This window comes from Phoca vitulina, unplaced genomic scaffold (assembly GCF_004348235.1).
Source record: "Phoca vitulina isolate PV1807 unplaced genomic scaffold, GSC_HSeal_1.0 scaffold36, whole genome shotgun sequence".
In the NCBI taxonomy this organism is placed as follows: domain Eukaryota; kingdom Metazoa; phylum Chordata; class Mammalia; order Carnivora; family Phocidae; genus Phoca; species Phoca vitulina.
In genome coordinates, this window is record NW_022589739.1 from 12,954,078 (window position 1) to 12,975,434 (window position 21,357).

General features: G+C 58.2%; 1 protein-coding gene and 1 pseudogene across 1 annotated transcript in view; one reads left to right on the forward strand and one right to left on the reverse strand.

The window, feature by feature from the left end:
- Nucleotides 1–21,357, reverse strand: part of ARAP1 (ArfGAP with RhoGAP domain, ankyrin repeat and PH domain 1) — a 62,725-nt gene that overhangs the window by 3,173 nt on the left and 38,195 nt on the right. The window contains 21 exon segments of the mRNA XM_032427072.1: nt 335–417; nt 4,055–4,087; nt 4,601–4,746; nt 4,998–5,111; nt 6,464–6,581; nt 6,905–6,973; nt 7,059–7,145; nt 7,231–7,378; nt 7,818–7,923; nt 8,234–8,446; nt 8,580–8,743; nt 8,856–8,907; nt 9,174–9,369; nt 10,187–10,289; nt 10,566–10,701; nt 12,574–12,708; nt 13,867–14,041; nt 15,105–15,287; nt 16,481–16,566; nt 18,462–18,661; nt 20,897–21,003. Of these exon segments, the coding sequence (XP_032282963.1) occupies nt 335–417; nt 4,055–4,087; nt 4,601–4,746; nt 4,998–5,111; nt 6,464–6,581; nt 6,905–6,973; nt 7,059–7,145; nt 7,231–7,378; nt 7,818–7,923; nt 8,234–8,446; nt 8,580–8,743; nt 8,856–8,907; nt 9,174–9,369; nt 10,187–10,289; nt 10,566–10,701; nt 12,574–12,708; nt 13,867–14,041; nt 15,105–15,287; nt 16,481–16,566; nt 18,462–18,661; nt 20,897–21,003 (2,654 nt within the window).
- On the forward strand, nt 18,668–20,667 carry LOC116646392 (annotated as a pseudogene).

Below are 21,357 nucleotides of genomic sequence, written 5' to 3' on the forward strand. Positions count from 1 at the left end.
ACAACCGCCCTCTGAAACAGGTGTACCATTATTTTCTGCCTTCTACAGATGTGGGAAGTGAGGCACAGGAAGGGCCCAGAGGTAGTGGGTGACAGGATTTCAATCCAGGCCAGTGGTTCGCAAACATGAGCAAGCATTGGAGACCCCTGGATGGCTTGTTACCACACAGACTGCTGGCCCCACCCCCAGGGTCCATGACTCAGCAGGTCTGGGGTGGGACCGAGAGTCTGGGAGACCATACCCTCAGAACTATGGTACCAACCCCTGTCAAGTTCAAAGCCCCCCCAGCCCCCCAATCGGTTCTGAGCTCTCACAGGCCCCAGCCCCAGCTCACCAGGTGGGTGGCCGCAATTTCTTCTTCACTCCCAGGTAGACTTTGAGACTCCTGACAGGCCACTCCTTCTCAGGCCGGTGACTCTGGGATGGGGGAGGGCAGAGGGATGGCACTCAGTCAGTGGGGGCAGGAATTGGGGTCACTGTGTACCTCCCACCTCCCTCTCCCCAGCCCTCTTTGCATCCCAGCACAGGGAACCTCCTCCAGGAAGCCTTCCAGACAAAGCCCTTCCTGTTCACGATCCAGCCCAACTGAGCCCCCCAGGCCTCTCTCCCTGCAGCGGCATCAGACAGTCAACCCTCAGTCCCCGCAGCGGCTGTCCCCGCAGGATGACACAGATCAGTGATCCCCAAGCCCTCCCTGCTGCCCTGCAAACCGGAGAACGGACTCGCAGCATCAGCTGACCCAGACTGTCTGTGGAGGGAGAAGTCTGCACATCACCCTCCGCACCAAACTGAAGGAGCGCGTAGGACCTGAGAGCCCCAGCTGGCTGCTTCAGTGCGTCTGTCTCCGATCATTCATTCCTCACCCCTCTCCACCCCACGGAGGCTCCAGGGTTGACCGTGTGAACAGCTACTAGCTCTTGGGTTCCACCAGGGGAAGGCTCATGACTCACGCTGAAGCAGGATGGCTCTTTGGTAGACCAAAGGAAGAACTTTCCAGTGGTCTAGGTCAGGCAGGGAGAGACCGATGTACTGGGGAGGGGCAGCAGATCACTGACAAGCACACCTCTGGCCCCCCCGCCCTGCACATGGGTCTGGCCTTGGAAGGAGCAGGCTGGCTCCAAGGCAGAGGTATGGGAGTGACCCCCAAGGAAGAGGCGGATTGGGGGTCAAGCTAATGAGCCTTCCTCTTGCTTTGGGGGCCACCTGCTCCAAGCCCTGCCCCCACCAGGCACCCCAGGCAGCAGCCGGGCACCAGGGTGGATGGTAGGGGAGGGGACTCACTTACAACCAAAACTGGGGGTCAAAGATTGAGCCGCCTCCACCCTGCTCCCACCACTGCTCCCAGCCACCCCCAGGCATGGCTCCACAGGGGACTAGAGGATGGCCAGGGAGGTGGAAAGTTCTGGGGATTGGTAGACTCCCTGTGAGGCTGCTAAAGGATGGGCTGCCTAGGGATGAGGGGAGACTTGGGTGCTGTCAGAAGGGATGTAGCTTAAGAGGACTTACTAGGACCTACTGCCCTGCTTTTACCCTGATCCTTCCTGAGAACCAAGGCCCTGATGGAGAAACCCTATGTCTCCTACACATAGCACCTGACCTGACAATGGCTATGTGCCCAAGAGGGCCTGGAGCAAACTGGGCTGCAGGCAGGAGGGCACGGGGCAGTGGGATGGGAAATCAGGCTGCAGAGACCGGGCAAACACGGTGTGGGTGAATACAACAAGGAAGAAAACCTCCATGCAGGCAGGGAAGAAGCCAGGCCGAGAGCACTGAAGACGTCAGACGGCAGGTTGGAAGGAACTGGGTCGTGGGGGTGAAAAGACTTGAGACAGGGGTCATGAAAGAAATGGGTCTGCAGGCAGGGAAAACAGCAGGCTCGGGGCAGGACGGGGGGAAACTAGGTTGCAAGTACGGAAGGCAGCAGGCTGAGGGAATGGAAAGCAGGCTGAGGGCCTGGAAGAAGTTGAGCTGTGGGTGCCAGGAAAAGAGAACCAGAAGCAAGGGGTAGAGTGAGTTGCGAGTGGAAGCAACAGGCTCGTGGGTGTGACACAGGAATGACGACGGTTCTAGTCAGGGTTTGGAGATAACTGTGGGAATCAAGGAATTCAAGCCAGGCTGTGGCTCCCTGAGAATTCAAAAAAAACTGTCCTCAGACCTCCACTTCCTCAGGCTCTGGTGTGCATGGGCTGGAGTATGCGTGGCGCACATGTGACAGGACAGTGGCTGAGGTGGGGAGGGGGAGGGGGACATCAGTCAATGTGGGACGTCGTTTCTAATCAAACAGCTCATGTTTCCTGCATCTCTGAGGTATGAGGTCACTGGAAGAGAATGAAGTTCACCCCTTGATGCTCAAAGACCTCTGCTGGAACCAGGATTTTTCTAGAATGTGACTCTCCAAGGTGTTTAACAATGAAAAGATGCCCGGGACGAAGCATCTTCCATTTAACATATCCTGAATTGCTGGGTATTGTCCCAATTTCAAATATTCGGCCTGTTGTACCATAAACCAGCAAATACCAGAATTACCAACACCTCAGTAGCCCAACCACACCCTCCTGGGGCTTCTGTCAGGGCGGACGGGCTGGCTGCCGTTCGGAGAGCACCACTTGGCCCTGCACTGAGCAGCCCAGCTGCTGAGGCCTTGATTCCTGTACTTCAGGCAATAAAGAGCTTAAACTCTGATGCTAACAAACCTGGGTTTGAATTCCAGGCTACCACCTAGAGATTGCCTTAGGCAAGTCACACAAAGCCTGTTTTCTCGCCGAAATGGGGACAATATCCAATATCCCTCCTCGGGAAGGACAATAACAAGATTACATGTCCTAGTATGTGGAGGGCTGGGCACCAAATCTAGCTCGATAAACATTAGATCTTTTTCCTTCTTCTAGTTCTCCTGACTTCTCCCCTCCAGGCTAAGGGATCAGCAGCTGCTTTTCCAGGTGCCTCGGCCATCCTCCTTCTCCTCTGCCCACACTGATGGTCTTGCTCTGCGCCAAGGGGCTCATATAAAGAGGGGGTCAGGGACATAACATCCCAGAGCCAAGGGAGACTGACTGGAGGGGTGAACAGACCCAGAAGTAAGTAATCATAGAGGGAGGCAAAGGAGAGAAGACCAGGCATTCCCCACAGGGGTCTGTAGGAGCCCAGACTGCATTAGTAGAGGTAGAATGTGCAAAGAGAGGGAGGTGAGGGTCCTAGTCTATCTGCTCTGCTCCATCCATGGCAGCTAGGCCTGTCCAGTGTCCTCAGGAGAGGCAAGGGGCAGGAAGGACAGAGTCTGTGCAGCTGAGTGGTAGAGGCAGCTGTGGGAGCTCAGGCTAGAACGCTGGGCTTGGAAACACATTTCCACTGCCCACCTCTGCAGACATCTATGCTTTGTGGCCCCTGAGGCATAGCTGGGACCCACAGGGCCATCACAGGAGGCAGGCTCTCAGCTGAATTCGAGGAAGGGCCTTCTCCCAGGTAGAACTATCCCTCTAGGAACAGCGCAGTCCCGAGGGAGGAGTGGATAAGCTCCCCTCTCCCAGGGGTGTGCACGTAAGGGCTGGCAAGCAGCCAGGGAAGCTGAGCAGGAACTCCTACCCCAGGTGGGATTATACCACAAGCCTAGGCAGTCCCAGCCCAGCATTGTAGGATCAGGGCGGCGGCGGGGGAGGGGCGGGGGGGCGGGGGCACAGACGTTCTGATAGGCTGGAAACTCTCTGCAGGGTCGGAAAGAGGATGGCTCCAGGGCTGGCGGAAGATGAGGATCAGACTCTAATTCAAACCTAGGGGCCTCCGCTCCTGGCTCCACAGCCTCCACATGGAGTCCTCTGCAAAGCATCACACTGATGGGGGTTCTACCCTGGGGAAAGGACTCTGGGGCAGGGCTGGCGATGAAGGGCAGGAGCCTAGGGCACAAGCCACAGGGTGGGAGCCAGTGCTGACTGGCAAGGGGTCAGGGAACCATGCCTGGGGACGGCCAAGAATTCTGGCTGTGTCCCCACACTCCCACCAGGCTCGCTTGGCCCCCAGGCGGTGTAAGGAAGCTGGCAGTTGGCTCACAGCTACTCACGGTCTCAGGGGCCCCGCTCCACGACCTCTGGCTCTGTTTGATAGAGGATCAGGGTTATGGAAGAAGGAGGTCCAGGTCCAGAGCCAGGACAGTGCGTGCAGTGGTGGGCTGTGGCAGGTACGTACAGAAGATGTGGGAGGCAGGGTGCCAAGATGTGGGAGGACACCTGGCATGTGGACAGAGTGGGCATGGAGGAGGGACAACCTGTGAGGTGGCGGGGCCTGCAGGGGCTGAAAGTGGGGGCTGTCACCATGTAGCATGTTCTTGTAGGTGCCACGACAAGGCACAGTGAGACGGCATGAGCCTGATGTGACGGCATCCAGGTGCTAGAGCCTGGTGGGGCCACGAGGCACAGAAGAGTGGCCACCGAGGGCCACTGCAGAAGGGTCCCGAGAGTCTCTAGCTCTCCCCCGCCACTGTGCCATCTCCAGGCCCTGCGATGGGGATGCTCCCACTGGCAGACATTGGCAAATGTTTGTGAACAGGTGTGTAGGCACACCTGGGTGCCAGTGCTCATTGCACGGCCGGACCCCCGGGGTCACTTACCCGGATCTCCTTGTAGAGCCGCAGGCAGCTGCTGTTCAGGATGAAGTATCGATCGTGAAAGCCACCTGAGGGCAGGCCTAGGCCCAGGAGGCTACGGTCCTCACGGAACTTCATCATGCCGTGCTTGGTGTCGCCCACATGGCTGGCTAGGGGAAGACTGGAGTGGGCATGGGCTGCCCCAACACCCGGCCCAAGGACAAGGACACCCAGGGGAGGGTCCCAGGATGAAGAAAACCACCCCAGCCTGTCCCGGCCACCGAGGCCTGACCACGAGGCACCCTCTGCCTGAGCGGCTCCTGCCGAGCACCAGCAGCTCCTGCCCAGCCCTGCTCCAGCTGAAGGGACCCACCAGCCTGCCCAGCCCTGTGGGCACCACCCCCCCAGGTGCACCACCTACCCAGGTACAGCAGCATGGCCTCCATGGACTGGTGCTTCTTCACCACCAGGTAGCTGTCTGTGCCCAGCCCGTGCAGGATGGGCAGCACCTTCTCCGCAAAGTGCAGGGGGCGCTCTGGGGAGAGGTCACACCCGCTGTTACCACGTGGCCTCACAGCACTGAGGCCTGGCGCGCACATGTAGCACCTACATGTCCACGGGCTCCGTCCACTCCCAACGCCTACTAGCACCGTCACATGCCACCAGCAGGACCGCCCTTTCCACCCCCGAGCTTCAGGCTCAACACATCTGGCTGGGACCAAAGTTGCTCCAACCCACATGTCTAAAAGCAAGCCAGTGATCCTTCCTGTGTGTCCCCATCAAGGAAAACACCACCCACCAAACCACTCAAGCCAGAAACAAAGCCTCCCCATCTTCCCTCCATATGTCGAATCTCTTTGCTTCTGTCCATCATTGTTGCCACACTGGCCCATGTTACCATTTGTCCTTGGACTAATGCCGTGGCCTTCCATATGATCTCCAGCATGTGTCTCATTCCCCGCCCCCACCTCTCCCTACCCAACAGCAAGGAACAACCTCTCCAAACTCCCATCGCTAACCCTTGCATCGTGGTCAGGCCCGGTGGCTGCCTCTGTCTCTGTCTCCAGCCCCACCCCATGACACGACCCCTTCACTGCCACCTCAAGCTCCTCGAAAGGGTGATGTCCATGGCTACCCCAGGGCCTTTGCCTGTGCTGCTCCCACTGCCCAGAGGCACTTTTCTTCCCCCTTTACCAAGTAACTCCTACTCGTCTTCACCTCCCAGCGCAGGGACTCCAAAGCCCGAGAGCCTGTTACAAACTCCGGCGGCGCTGTGGCCCTTTCCTGCACCGCAGTTATCACAGCCTTAGTTGTACGATTATCGCAACGATCATGGCATTCATGTCCCTTCCAGACCACACTAACCCCCGCGAGGGGAGAGATGGTGTGTCTGGCTCCCCAGCCCAGTGGCTGGCACTCAACAAATCACAGGAACAGACACACCCTCATCCACCACTGCTATTCAGACCATCCTTCATCCTAAAATGCCTTCATCACCCTCTTCACCACCATGGCTCCCACACACTGCCGTCACCACCACCCTCACAAACACCACCACACCCCCCTGCCCCGTCCCTCTTGTGTGGTCATCACCACTACTACTCCCTTCATCGCCAATCCCATTAACAAATTCAGCACCGCCCCCTCGAAAACAACACCATTCTGACACCGAGAAAGCATCGTCATACCTCCTCCACTGCCCTTCCCATCAGCCACATGACAGCCATCCCCTCAAGCACACTATCACCGACGTCACTGAGATGACAGTGAGACAGCAGCATCCATCCTCCAACACTCCCTTGGCCACCACTGTCGCCACACTGTGGGTTGCAGCCCAGACAGGTACGGGCCATGCCATACTCTGCCCCAACCCTGGTGGCCACCCACCTGCCTCCTCCCTCTCATTGACCTCGAAGCAGGTCCAGTAGTCCCTCTCCCTGACGCCCACATTCCTGCGATCCAGGATCTCCAGGGTGAGCTCCTCAGCTGTCATGGATGCCGGGATCTGCAGTGGCCGAGGAGGAAGAGGTCAGCCCGCACCCCCACCCCTGCCCCTGCTCTGCCCCAACCTCACTGTGTGATCCAGGGGCTGAGCCCACCCTTCAGGTCCTCTAGAGTCCTGGGATGCTGGGGGAGTGTCTCTAAGTGCTCCTGAGGAGCTGGGTGGGGAGGAGGCAAAGAGACGGGCCCTGGCACCAGCCACATACAGGTTCCAAAGGAGGGTTCCCCCTTGGGTTGGAAGCTCTGCTCCCCTGGTCACCTGAGCCTATTATGCCTGGCCCAACCTGACTTTCCTGGTCCCCTGGCTTCTAGGTCCCTAGCCCCCACCTTGATATGCTGTTCTGTGTCCGCCTTCTTCTCCTCCAGGTACACTGTGCAGATGAAGTCACCGGCATGCTGTGAGGAGACAGGGCTGAGCTAGAGGTCTGGGCAGTGGGTGCAGGCAGCTGTCCCGAGCCCTCACCCAGGCCCTGTCTTTCACCTGGGTCCCACTGGCAGTGCCAGCTACACGCATCTTCACAATGGCAGTGATCTCCTCCCGCTGTTTCCTCAGCTCCTCCTCATCTACCTTCGGTGGGGGGGGAGACACAGATGATCACTGCCACGCAAGAGGCTCATCCCTGCCCTCCACTGCCCACTGGCCAAGAACGCACACTGAACACCACCACATAGTGGCTGATGAGGTCTTCCACCACACGGCCAGCCTTGTAGTCCTGCCCATCGGTCTGGAAGAGCGTGGGTCCAAACACAATAGCCAAGTTGTGTGTGTTCATCTGGTTTGTGTCTGAGAAGCACTGGACGCTGGACAGGGAAAGACAGAAGGCATGAGTGAGAAGTACCTCCTTCTTCACCTTCCCAGTTCCAAGCAGGTCCATGACTGGCTCCTGGAGTCAGGCCAGGGAAGGTCCTGGTCAGAGTGCACCACTAGTTAAGGGGAAGTGGCAATAGTCTTTCTGGCCATGTCTTGGGTCCTGGGGAGGAATAGAGCTGGGAAGCTGAGAGATCTGGCCAAGGTCCCCTGGGTCCTAGGTGAAACTTCCTCTATTCCCCGCCCCCCCCCCACCAACCCCCCGCAGGAAGTAAGTTGGGAGACAAAGTTCCAAAATCAGGGCACATCAAAAGTCAACATTCAGTTCCCAGGCCTACCTGGTTCTGAGGAGAGGGCAGTTGGCCAGGTTGGGAGTAGAAGAATCTTTCCCACCCCATCCCCCCCAGAACCATACAATAGTACGCTCCTCACCAGTACAGGTGGCTGATAAGGGCCTTCACTGTGGCACGGTTGACTGGAGGCAGACGAGCCAGGAGCTCTCTGTACCTGGAGACCTTTTCCTCCTCATCCTCAATCTCTGGGTTGGGAGAGATAGATCAGGTCAAGAAGCCCCCCTTCCCCCCGCCCCCAGCCATCTCCCCTGTCCCACCCCTCTGGCTGCTCTGCCTCTCATCCCAGGGGACAGCACTTCCTGGTTCTGTTTAGAGTGACAATGGAAGGAGCAGCAGAGGAAGGGAGGGGAACTGGAGCTTGTCCCCTGGGGCATGCCTCGTCCAAGTGTCCAAGTGCATGGATGGAGAGTGGAAGGGAGGGAATCCTAGGATGGGAGTGGCCCAGCCAGCAGCACTAGCCCGGGTCTTGGGCTGGACAAGGACTGCGGGGCCCACCTGAGGTGTCCAGCCAGGCCAGGCGCTGGGCGCGAGTGAAGAGCCCATCGGGCAGGTCTCGCAGGAAGCGCTTGAGTGCTGAGGAGACATCGTCCACGTGCTGCTCCCCCTCCTTGAGGCGCACAGACCGAGCGTCCTGCCGCAGGCTCTCCAGCAGCCGCTGAGTCTTTGATGTCTGCCCACACTTGCGGTAGATGCCCTCCGACGTCAGGCCTGGAGAGGGGTGGCACTGAGCCGGGGGCGGGACCGCACAGCTACGGCCAGGGCGATCCTGGGAAGGCGGGGCTTGGCCTGGAGGGCAGTCTCGCGGGTGGGGTGGGGCCTGTGTCACGGGGGCAGGGCTCACCACACTGCGTGATGTAGTCCACACAGCGGTACACAATCACGGGGATATCGGACTCTCCGAGCTGCTGCTCCGACAGCGTGTCCCCCGAGCTGGCCGCTGCTTTCTGGATGGCCCCCAGCCAGCCCGTGAAGTCCAGCCGTCGCTCCCCCTGGATGTACAGCGTCCTGGGTGTGGAGGGAGAGTCGGTCACTTGGGGGCTTACCCCTGCCCGACCCCCCCCAAACTTCTCAGACTGCTCCAGGCTTCTCAGAGCCCCCCACGGAGTCCAGGGCTCACCTCCTTCGCTCCACCAGCACCAGCACCTGGTTCTCGCTGTCCCCTTGGACGGCTGTGGAGGGGCCGGTCAAGGTGAGGCCAAGTTCATGGTCCCCAACCGACTCCCTCCTGAGGTAGGGACCCACCCCCCTGGGACCCACCCCCCAATACATGGAGCTGCTGAGATAAACCCCAAGGGCAGGAGAGGACATAAGAGGGTAGGCTGGCTCCTTCTAGTCAGGCCAGGGTAGAGTTCAGACTTCCAGGGAGGCACTGGGGGCCTGGGAGCCCAGGATAGGGTGCCCTAGAAGTTAAGGGCCCAGGGCTGGGTCCACGCACAAAGCTCCTGCAGTTTCCGAAGTTGTAGCGGCTCCTCGCAGGGTCCCTCTGGGAAGACAGCATGGAGCTCAGAGCCAGTGAGGGAGAACCAGCCCTCCTGGGCCCGCTGTAGGCTCAGGCCAGCTTTGTAGGGTAGGCGCCCAAGCCGCTCAAAATCCCGGGTCAGCAGATCTTCAGCCAAGGGAGGTATGAATGCCTAGTGTGGAGGCCAGGAGAAAGGGAAGGTAGCCAAGGAGACTGCATCAGCCAACAGCCCTGCCTGCCCGGGACCCTCCAGCTCTTTGGCTCGTGGGCATGTGCCAATTTCTCACCCAGCTATCTCCTCTCTCTTCCCCAGGGCAGAACCTAGCACAGTTCATGAACTCAGGTATCATGCCCCACTTCATACCCACTCTGATGTGTCCTCCTCTGGAAAATGTTCCCAGACACCTTCAGGGATGCCCCTCCTCTGCCCTCTGTTGCAGTACTGATAACTGTATTGTTGCTGTCTGGGCCCCATCTGTCTCCCCCACCAGCAAAGGAACCACCGAAGAGCCAGGACCAAGACTGGTTCAGCTGGGTGCCCTGGGCTCAAAGGACTGACCGTCAGAAGGCTCACAGATGACTGATCAAGCAAATAAGAGTCACAGGCCCTCACAGCATAGGGGGACCCTGTAGGGCACCTGGCTCTGGTCCCCAGGGGAGAGCTCTGCAGCCTCCTTCTTCCAGAACAAGGAGCTCACTCCCTCTGGAGTCAGTACTGTCCATCCTAAGATGGCTCTGTTATTCATTATTAAACATGTATTGAGCACCGATGGAGTGCAAGGGGCCCACAGCCCTTCTTCCACAGGTCTCCTGACCTCCCAGCTAGGGGACTGCAGATTATGTTGGGCCCTTGGCCCAAGCAGCCTGCCCTATGTCTGCTCCCTCCATTCATGAGGTAGGGGAGCTGGGGTACCTGGGTACATGGACTCAGGAGGTCCTACCCTGGGCCCTGTCAGACTCCCCACACCTGCCCACTAACCCAGGCCCACCTTAGCAATGCACTTGACCCACTCACGAGCCAGCTCTGCACTCTCCAGCCCAAACAGGTATAGCCGTTCTCCCTCTGTGTACACCTCAAAGGTGTGCTCAAAGCTGTAGATACACAAGCCAGGATTCAGGCCCACCCAGCCCAACCATGACCCACCCCACGCAGCCCTGCCTCCACCCCCTGCCCACTGTCCTTTCTTGGCCCCCTAAGAGGTGGTGGGAAAGCCCTAGCCTGGGGCCTCAGGAGACCCGGCTCCAGCCCCAGGTTGCTGTGTGCCCCTGGGAAGGTTCTGCCCCTCTCTGGGCCTATTTCCGTTTCCTCAATTGGGGGTTAGACCTTACGGCAATAACAGTCTGTGATTCAGCCCCAGGGGTGCTCACCCATGGGTATCAGGAGGGGGCACTGCCAGGCACACAATCTCGCTGGCCCGAATCTCCCCGTTGGGGGTCACTGCCCGCTCATTCTCATAGTAGCTCAAGACCCCGTCGCTAAGGACACACCAGCGTCGGCTGAACTCTGGGGAGAAGTTGGGCAGGGGAGACATGAGGGAGCCCCCATCCTCCCCTGAAAACCACCTCTGTATCCTCCCTGGGCCCCCACTCCCACCTGACCCATGTCCTCTTCACTCTAACTCACAAGCTTCCCCCAGTTCCATCCTCCTCCCTGCAGCCCGCCACCCCAGCCCAGCCCACACCTCTCCCCTGGACTGCTGCAGTGACTTCCTCACTGGTTCCTAGTCTCACTTCTTCCAAGATTCAAAAGTGATCTAGGTAAAACCAGACTCCGTCCTTCTTCTGCTCAAAACCTTTCCATGCCCCCCTCCCCTTATCCTATACTCCTTACGCTGGCATTTAAGGCCCTGCTGGGTCTGCCCCCACCCACCTCTCCAGCTGCCTCTCTGACCACTCCTGGGCACCTCACCCTCCCCACTTTTGCTTACCTTGTTCCCTCCACCCACACTCTCCACCCTTCGAGTCCAGCCCGCATGCCATAGGAAGCTTCCATGCCCACCCCGCGCTCTCGCCCTCCCTGCCAGTGGCACCCGTTGCTCTATACTCTGTCCCCTCCTATAATGGCTCTGAGGAAACTGACAAGAACCCAGAAAGGAAAAGAAATGCGAATCTGGACCAGGAAAGGCAGGAGAAAGAACAGAATGTCAAGGCCATGCAGGCTCATACAGTTCACAGCATTGAGCTTCACATTGTCTCAGAGCTTCCTGGCACCCAGGGCAAAAAGGATGACTCAGGCGGTTACATAAATGACATTATCAGGCAGAGGGAGGTAGACTAGGGGCACTGCCCCAAGGGCAGTGAGGTGGTGAACAGCACAGAGTGCCAAAGAAATCTCTTTGGGTGCTAGAGGGCTTCACAGAGGGGTGCTCAGGGATGCAGAGCAACGGCCTCAACAATATTCCCACAGTCCTGTCTGCAAGGCTACGACCTCTGTTCTCTGAGGGCAGTGTATCCCAGAGCCTGCCCCCACAGGCTGGGCCCCTCCAGGAGCACCAGCCCTGCCTCAGTTACTCTTCGTCCCGTGATGTCTGCCAAGTGCCCACTGTGCTAGGAGCCGTTCTGGGTGCTGGGGTACAGTGGCTGCCAAGGGGAGCTTACAGAGTGTCAAGCTGTCTGTTTATAGATGTGTCCAGTGTTTCTCTGTGCCCCACTGGACACATCTATAAACAGACAGATTAATGTCAGCTAAGTGGTGTGAAATTAGGGAAAAAGTAGGGTAAATAGGGCATGCTCTTTTGGATAAAATGGTCATGGATGAGGTCTCTAAGGAGTAACATTTAAACACTGGACTGAAGTGAGGGGACTGATCATGCAGATATCTTGGGGAAAAGCATTTTAGGCAGGGGGCAGAGCAAATGCAAAGGCCCTGGGGGAAGTGAATGTACATGTTTGAGAAACAGCAAGGAGGCCAGTAAAGCTGCAGCAGAGTGAGTGAGGGGAGAGGGGTCACAGGTCATGAGGTGGGAGGGTTGACGTGCAGGTCCCTGTGGGATATGGGAAAGACTGTGGATTGTACTGAGTTGGGGAGCAAATGGAAGGCAAAGATGACAAAGGGATGGGGCTCTAAGCTTAGCTCCGTCTGGCTCCAAATGCCAGATGCCCAGCAACCAGCAGGTGCTCAATAATGGCTTTTTTAGCCTAAAGGAACTCTAGCAGTGACTTGCTCTGCAGTGCCAGGCCCCACTCCCACCCCTACTGGCCCGTTTATTAAGCATCTACTTGTCCCAGAGACTACATCCCAGAAGCCCTCTAGAGTGACCCTGCCACAGTATACTTGGCACCCTCATGGGTCCACCAGCCCAGCCTGCCCTTGCTTCTCTGGCCCTGCACCATGCCAGAATGCCATGGCAGGAACAGGGTCTGGCCCGGCACCCACCTTCCCGGGCACGGCGGTCCTGCAGCAGCTTGCCGGCCGAAGCGGTCTTGTAGAGAAAGCCACTGTGGCTCACAGTTGGCAAGACAACGGAGTAGTGCTTTTCCAGGGGCTTCATTGACTCCAGCCGAGGTACCTCTTTAGGGAAGGTGTGGGGGCAGGGGGCGGAAGAATGGCTGCTCATGCTCGCCATCCCAGGGTGTCCCCCTCACCCCCACCTAGCTTATGTTCAAGTCACAGCCCCGTGACTGTCACCCTCAGGCTCTCACTGCCACATCCCAGGCTCTGCCCAAGGCATTCTCCACCTCTCCCCACTTGTGCAAATTCCAAGGCCCAGCTCCAGTACCTCCCCTGCCAGGAAGCCCTCCTGACTCCCCAGCCCAGCCCAGCCCACTCTCTCTGCGGAGGTGCAGGGCAAGCACACTAGAATGAGGGGTCTTAGGCAAACTCACTAACAATCCCCAGAAGGAGGTTTGTCCCAGATAATACAAAGCCTAAGGAAGCAGCCCGTCTCCAGCCCTGCTCCCAGTGGTCCCAAAGGCCAAGCCAGCTGGGTGGTCTCCTGCGCCTCCCTGGACACCTGGGCTTGCTCCAGCCCAGCACACCCCACCCACCCGTGGCCACGAGCCGAGCTCTGGCCGCCGAGCTCCACCCTTGGTCCTCGGAAATGGCCCCAGAGGCCAGCCCTGAGCCATGACCAGCAGTGCTCACCCCCCACCTTCCCCTCCTTACCCAGCCGGAGAGGGACAGCCCAATGGGACCCAACCCCAGTCTGCGACAAAGCCCCGCCCAGACAAAGCAGCAGACAGGGCTGCCGTCACCGTGGGTCACTCGCACACAGAGAAATGCAACACCCACACAGCAACTCAGCTACACAAACCCCAAAGCCCTCAACATCCCCAGGGGCAAGGAGACACAGATCCGCTGTGGCTCAGAGATGCACGGACACGGGCACACAGATGCCACCCTCAAGGCCCACACTGCAGGGCAGGGAGGGACCCACAAATCCAGAAAGAGAGATGCAGAGACAGACACAAAGGGACACACATAGGAAGGGGAAGCCAGACGCACAAATGTACACTGACATGAAAACCCAAACATACCCCAAGCCACACACTGTTGTACCAGGGCCCCTCAAGGAGCTGCAATCACAGCTCAAGTGGTACATCTATCTGACCTCACAGGGTCATGCACAGCTTCTGGCAGACCCCCACCCAGCACCCCTATCAAAGGGCCAGACCGTGGCAGCAGGAGGGCCCCCATTCCTGGAGGTGGACAGTCCCACTGGCCACTCACCCGTGGTCCTGTTGTTCCGAAGGAATTCCATCTGCAGTATCTGGCCTGCCTGCTCGGCAAGAGCCAGGGGCGTGGGAGCCTCAGGATCCCCTGAGAAGCAGTTGACCCCAGCCCCACAGCCCAGGAGAGCTTGGGTCTCAGCCAGGTCTGTGGTAGTGACTGCAGCACACAGAGCCTGGGGGGGGGGGGGGGGGGGGGGGGGGGTCAGCCTAAGCCGGGGGGGGGGGCCGGGGGGGAAGGGGGCTGGGGGGAGGAGAGGAAGAGGAAGGAGTCACCCAAGTCTGGAGGCCCATCCTCAGGTTCAAAGAGGCAGGAAGGACAGAGAGACAGAGGAGAGGGGGAGGAAAAGAAAGGCCAAGGGATTAGGAGGGTGGGTAGGGGCCGCCCCAGGGGCCCAGGGCTCACCCCTACTAGCAGCCCCTAGGACCCAATCAGCTGCCAAGCCTGTTCTCTAGAGGATCTCAAGCTCCTTCTGCCTTGTGGAAGGGCAGAGGGGGGTGCTTTGTAGCTAATTCCTCCCACATTTGAATTCCTCACCGCCTGCCCAGCCCTCCCGACCAATGGGAGTTGCTGCCCCTCCTAGCTGGCGGGCTAGCCTGGGCTGGGCTGGGGGCTGGACGCCTGGGTTCCTGGGAGGTGGAGGCCTGGCTCCCACTGGGCTTCTAGCTGGCCTGAGCCTGCCTGGGTGGGGCTGCTTGGGGGAGGGGCTGAAGGCCAATCAGAGGTCACAAGTGGCATCCCCCTGCCTCGGAGCAGGCAACCTCCCACTCAGGCTGAGCCAGACCAGGGCCCAGGGCTTGGCTCCCAGCCTGTCAGGGCCTGGGGCCCATGTGGGGCCTCAGCTTCAGTGGGGTGTGGATGGGGGTGGGTCAGAGCAGCCAGCTGTTTTTCATGAGCCTGACAGGAAATAGCATCCCCATCAAGTTCACTCCTTTTGGCAGGATTCACAAGGAGCAGGACGGTCCGGGAGACAGAGGAATCAGGAGGGGAGGGAGGCCGACAGATGCTGGGGATGTGGACTTGGCCCAAGGGTCAGGCCTGACTCCTCCTTGCTTTGCCCCAACTCTCCCTGTGGCTTAGGCAGGGCCCTTCCGCCCTCTGGGCCTCAGTTTCCCCATATGCCAACTCATCACTGTGAGCTGATGGAAGAGATGAGCTGAGACAGAGAGAGCAATAAGGGGGGGCGGGTAGAAAGAAAGCAGTGGTCTCCAGGGGCCCCAGAGGCCCAGTGCCCTGACCTTGTCCAGTTCCTCCTGGTTGCCAAAGAGCGGGTGGTAGCGGCGGTACTTGCCCTCACGGTATTTGGCCTCCAGGTGGCGCCGCCGGGCACCAGGGCTGCTGTTGGGCTGCAGAGCCTCACTGGGGGGCACGTTGGCGGCCCAGAAGCGGTTCCCAGTGCCATTGCCCAGATGTAAGAAGAGCTGTGGGTGTGGGCAAGAGGTCAGACGGCCAGCCTATGGCCAGGCCCATGTGTCTGGTAAAATCTTTGTTTTGAGGTTGTCAGGAGAGGGGCTGGGCGAGCCAGGCCACCCACCCACTTTCCCATCAGGGAAGTGAGGGGCAGCCTGGCCAGTCGGTGGCTATGGGCCCAAACCCAGTTCCTCAGCTCAATGACAGGACGAGAGGCAGACAGTCCGACAGCTGGATGCCCCAAGCCTGGTGTCTGATTGGGGGCCTTGCTATTTCCCCCACCCAGTCCCACATCTGGAATTCTGCATTCCTGAGGCTATCGCAGCTTGGGCGAGGGTGGGGGGCGGGGTAGCTAACCTGTCAGCCAATGGGGTGGGTAAGGATTTTGGAAACCTCTCCTGTCCTTGACATTCCTCTCTGGGCTCAGGGGAGGAGGAGCAGGGGTAGATGCTGGGAGCGCAGATGCAGGGGTCCAGTCATCAGGGGACTAGCTTATTAATCCTTTCACTTTGCTGATCATTCGTCCCACAGCCATTTCCCGGGCCCCCCATCCTGCCTCTTTGTCAGGTCCTGTGTGGGGACGCTGGGTCATGGAAGAGAAAAAGCAGAAACAGACCCTGCCACCACCTCTGTGACTTTGGGCAAGCCATCTTCTCTCCCTGGGCCTCCATGTCCTCATCTTTAAACTGGAGATTCTAACCCTAACTCCCAGGGGATGTGACAGCAAACTGCACTGGGGCCTGCAGCTTGGCTGGGGCTGTCAGGAAGGCCCCGTGCGGTCAGCCTCCTGCTGTAGGCTCTCCTCTATAACCACCGCACACCTCGGTGTGGGGACCCCAAATAGACAGGGGCACGTGCACATGTAAGTGTGCCCCCAGACGCATGTGCTCATACACACTGGCGTATGTGCGTGCAGATGAAGTAAATAGTTTAGGCTCTGCACGACAGTTTCTGTTGTGTATTCCCTTTTTTTTTTTTTTTAACCAACCCTTTAAAACTGTAAAAACATTCTTAGCTCACTGGCCAGTTTGGTGACTTTGCCAAAAATCAACTTTTCCAAAATCCCCACCCCACTAGATGATCCCAAAGGTCTCCTCTAGCTCCAGGGGGCCAAGGTCTGTGAGTGGGGAAAGGGGTGGGGAGACCCAGGTAGCGGTGGAGTGGAGCGGACCCCAAATGCAGGTGGCAAGCAAGGCCTCCCCACCTCGATGAGTGTTTCAGTCCACACCTTCCTGTCCATCTTCAGGCTCCGCACCTTGGAGACACCAGCGCCCAGGCCACGGTGCTCCCCTGCAGACAGAGGGCCCTCACCTTCACATGAGCACTTACCTTCCCGCCCTCCCTGCCTCCCTGTGGAGCCCAAGCAGGGGCAGACATGGAGAGGCTGTTCCCAGTGCCGGCCACACACACCCCTGCTCCAGGCACCACAGAACCGAAAAGTCACCCCCCACCCCAGGTCACTCTGCACGGCCCAGCCACTGTGATCTTTTTGATTTTTTTTTTTTAAAGTAAGCTCTATGCCCAGCATGGGGCTTGAACTCATGACCCCGATCCCCACTCTGAGATCAAGAGTCACATACCAACTGAGCCAGAGTGCCCCCAGAGTGATTTCCTTAAAATGCAAATCCCCTTATTTCAAATCCCTGCTTTAGAGCCCCCAGTGGCTCCCCAGAATTAGATCTAAATTCCTTACCTGCTTCTCCTGCAATCTCATCTCAGAATTTCCCCCAACCCCAATCCTGCTCAGCCATACTCTCCTCCCTCTTCTAATCAGCCAACTCATTCCTGCCTCAGGGCCTTTGCACTCACAGTTCTTTCTGCCTGGACTGTCTTCCCCCATCTCCCCAAGGCTGGCTCCTTCCTCACATTTAGGTCTCAGCTGACAGGTCATCTCCTCAGACAGGGCTTCCTGACAAACACATTCTCTGCCTAGCACTTTATTACCTGATATTTCTATTGGTTTGTATATGTATTTTCTGCCTCTCCCCACTAGAATGTAAGCTGCCTGATGGCAGGAACCTTGAGTGTCTGCTTTAGGGTGTAGCCTCTGTGCCTAGAACAAAGTCTGGCATGCAGTGAGCACTTAGTAAATCTCTGTGGAATGAGAGGCCAGGGCAAGTTGGGGCTGGAGAGAATGCAGCCTTACCTCAGCTACAGGTCTGAAGGAGCCCTGGGGTAGGGAGCACGCTGGGGCACTAGGAGCACCTAGCACCACCTAGTTTTGGCTTCAGCCTCACCCCCTCTGCAGCCTCCTATGGAGCACCTCATCCACACCAGTCACCCGCACCCCTCTGTGAGCTGACAACTTTCTAAATCAAGTCATTTCTTTCCTGAATGCAGACCTCACAGCCCCAGGCCTCCTGGACGTTTGCCCTAGCTCAGCACCTCCCCAGAACTATCCCCTGCCCCAGATCCCCATCTCAAGCTGCCCAAAGCTGCCACCTGGGCATCACCAGCTCCCCTGAGAGCCAAATCCCTAACACCTCACGGTGTCTGGCACAGCACAGACCCCCAATAAATGCCAGGTGGAGAGATGAATGCATCTTGGACTCCAGCCTCTGTCTTTCTCACCCTCCTCATCTGATCTGTCACGGCGACTTTGACACCACAGATCCTATACATCCCTCGAGTTCTCTGCATCACTTCCCCAGACCAGGCCTTAGCCTGTTCCTCTCTCTCATGGAGCCATTAACAGCCTCCCCACTGGCCTCCAGTCTCAGATTCCACCCACCAGCCAGGGTCTGAGGCATGAATCTGACCATGGCCCTCCCACTGCCTCCCATCTCCTCCAGATGAAACATCAGCTCCTCCCACTGCATGCAGAGCCCTGCTAGCCCCGCCTGTCTCGCTTCCCTCCACTCCTCTGATGTGACGGGGAGGGGGTGGTGCTGGACCCCAACTGGCCTGGGCTCAAATCCAGACTTACTTGCCGGGCCACCTGCAATGAACCATTTCCCCTCTCTGGGCCTCAGTGTCCTACCCACGGTGTGTGCAGTCAAATCCCTGCCTTGCAATTTCAGGACTGCAGGCTCATCACAGTAAGAAAGGCCTGGAGCACAGATGCAACTTCATCGACAAGGATCTGACTACCGTCTTGGCTTCGGCCCCTCCGGCCAGACAGGCCACCTGCCATCCCGACACACCAGCCCTGTCGTGCCTCAGCCTGGTGCCCCAGCCCCACACACCTGCACAGCGCTTGCAGATGACGACACAGAGGTTGATGGAGGCCCAGTCAGGCTGGGCAGCTCCGCAGTCGGCACAGAACCTGTTGGGGGCCACGGCCCAGATGCGCTCGGCCACCTCCGAGGTAGACAGGGCCTCAGCAATGGCTCCCTGCATGGCCTCCAGCCACTGCTCCTTCTCTAGCTCCGATTCGGCCGAGAAGCTAGGGACACAGGAGTGGGGGGTGGGGGCTGGTGGGAGAGGGCTCAGAGAGATTTGCGGGCAGCATGAAGAGGCACAGCATGAAGTGGGAGGAGCAAGGAGTTGAGCACTCATAACCGGAAGAGGGAGGCATCCTGGGTCTGTGAGGAAGGTGGGCATGGACAGAAGCAAGGGTACCATGAACCTAAGAGACACGTGGGGGCTGGGGGAGCCCAGGCAGGCACTGCCCCACCCAGGAAATAGAAGAGGCTGCTGGGAAGAAATGATGCCTGAGCTAAGACTTGACAGATGAGAAGGGCTTAGCCAGGAGAAGAGGTGGAAAGTCATTCGACAGAGGGAATAGCATGTGCAAAGGGGCAGAATGGTACATGGGGCATTCTGGGGCCTGCAGCCAAGACGGGCAGACTGGCAGAGAGGAGGCCGGGAGACATATACGCACAAGCCTGTGCTGGGCAGAGGAGGTCAAAGTGCACCCAGAGGTCAACAGAGAAGCAGTGGAGGGTTTCAGTGGGGCGGAGGAGAGGGTAAAGAGATGTCTTCTCTGGTTCTTTCTTTCCCTGCCACCACCACCCCACCTATGTGTGCAGTCAAGATTCGGCTACCCCCATAACTCACTACCATGGCCAAAAAAGGTGTCACTGCTAGAGATATGACAGGCATTAATGCTGCCTGACCAGAGGTGCTGAAGACTGTGCTCATCCAAGAAGGCCTCACACGTGGAATCTGCAGGCTGCCAAGGCCTTAGCTAAGCACTACGCCTGTCTTCGTGCTCTTACATCCGGTGGGCTCGGCCTACATATGTCAGGCTGATGGAGGCCCTTGGTGCTGAACACCAAATCAACCTAATTAAAGTTGATGACAACAAGAAACTCGGTGAATAGGCAGGCCTCTGTAAAACCGACAGTCAAGGAAAACACTGGAAAGTGGTTGGTGGCAGTTGTGTGGTAGTTAAGGATGATGGCAAAGAATCTCAGGCCAAGGATGTCATCCAAGATTACTTCAAAGGCAAGAAATAAGCAAATAAAAACTTGGCTTTCAACAAAAAGAAAAGACAAGACCCCATTGGCAGTCACAGACAGGCAGCCAACGCGTGAGGCGGTGCCGCCACTGGGCCAGAGACCTCCCTGGCCTGGGACAAAATGGGGAGGGACCGAGGGGAGGGGCCAAACGGAGGTGAGAGAGCCATGGAGGCAAGGCAGGGGTTGTGCCGGGCATGCATGGGGCTGCGTGGGAGAGGCAGGCGTCCCCATGGGTGGAGACAGGGGCCTGGGAGGTCCAGGGAGTCGAGGAGGAAGTCACAGGGGGACATACATCCACAAAACTGTTGGACATGCAGGTCTGGAGCTCAGGACAAAGTCCCTGCGGAAGACAGAGATCTAAGCTAAGGACAAAGGACAGGACAGCGGAGGTGCGACGGTGCTAGTGTTGACAGATGGTTACCACGCCCTGAGTCAGGTAACAGCTTTACCAAGACTGCCATGGTCTTACTCACAGAGGAAGAGAACTGAGGCACAGAGAGGTCAAGCGATGTGCCCGGGTCACACAGTGACTCAGTGGTGGACCCAGGATGTTATGGACTGAACTGTGTCCCCCAGTGTGACTGCATCTGGAGACAGGGCCTTTAGAGAAGTAATTAAGGTTAAATAATGTCATAAGAGTAGGACTCTAATCTGACAAGACTGGTTTCTTTATAAAAAGAGGAAAGGACACCAGATAGCTCACTGTCTGTCTACCTGCACACAGAGGAAAAGCCGTGTGAGAACACAGTGAGGAGGTGGCCATCTACAAGCCAGGAAGAGGGGCCTCACCAGAAACTAACCCTGATGGCTCCTTGACCTTGGACTTCCAGACTCTAGAACTGTGAGAAAATAAACTTCCATTGTTGAAGCCCCCCCGCCCCATCTGTGCTACACTGTCATGCACGGCAGCCAAGCTGACTAATACACATGACGTGACCTTGGGCTTGGCCCAGTGCCCCAGAGGTGGCAGCTGATGGCCTAGGAGCGAGTGAGGGGAAGGGGGGATGGTGATGGCCAGAGGGGGGTGGGGTAAAAGGGAGACTTCTTAGAAGGGAAGGGTCAGAGCAGGTTAGTGAGTGAAGGTAAGGGGGGGGGGGGGGGGGCTGGGAAGGGAGGGGAGAAATCCATTCTAGAAGAAGGGGCAGCTTCCCACATAAGCAAGAAGAAAATCCTGGCAGAGAGAGATGATGCAGGTAAGCGAGGGGAGACAGGCTTACCTGAAGATGCGGTAGGGGGTGGTGAGGTCGAAGCTGCGCCGGTCTGCTTCCTTCACGTTGCCTACACTCATGTCAATGAAGGTGATGCCAATGCCCAGGTGGTACTCCTGGCAGGTAGGGGGGAGGGGGTGAGGGCAAGGCCTGGGGGCAGGGCTCAAGGCCCAGGGAGGGATAGAGAGGAAGAAGAGGTAGTACCTTAGGGACTAGAAAGTACCTTGGAAGGAGATAAAGAGGGCTCAGGAATCTGGACATGGGTAAATGGACCCAGGGTCAGGGGCCATGTAGCAATAGGGAGGGGAGGGCAGGGGGCAGGGCAGTGGTGGGAAGATAATCCTCAGGGACCAGGCAGGGGGCAGGGACAGAACTAGGAGCAGGAAGGGTGGGCAGCACAGGGCTGAGCTCAGCCAGGGGGAAGGGGCAGGGCTGAGGGACCAGGGTGGGCAGGGGGCAGGGCTGAGGGA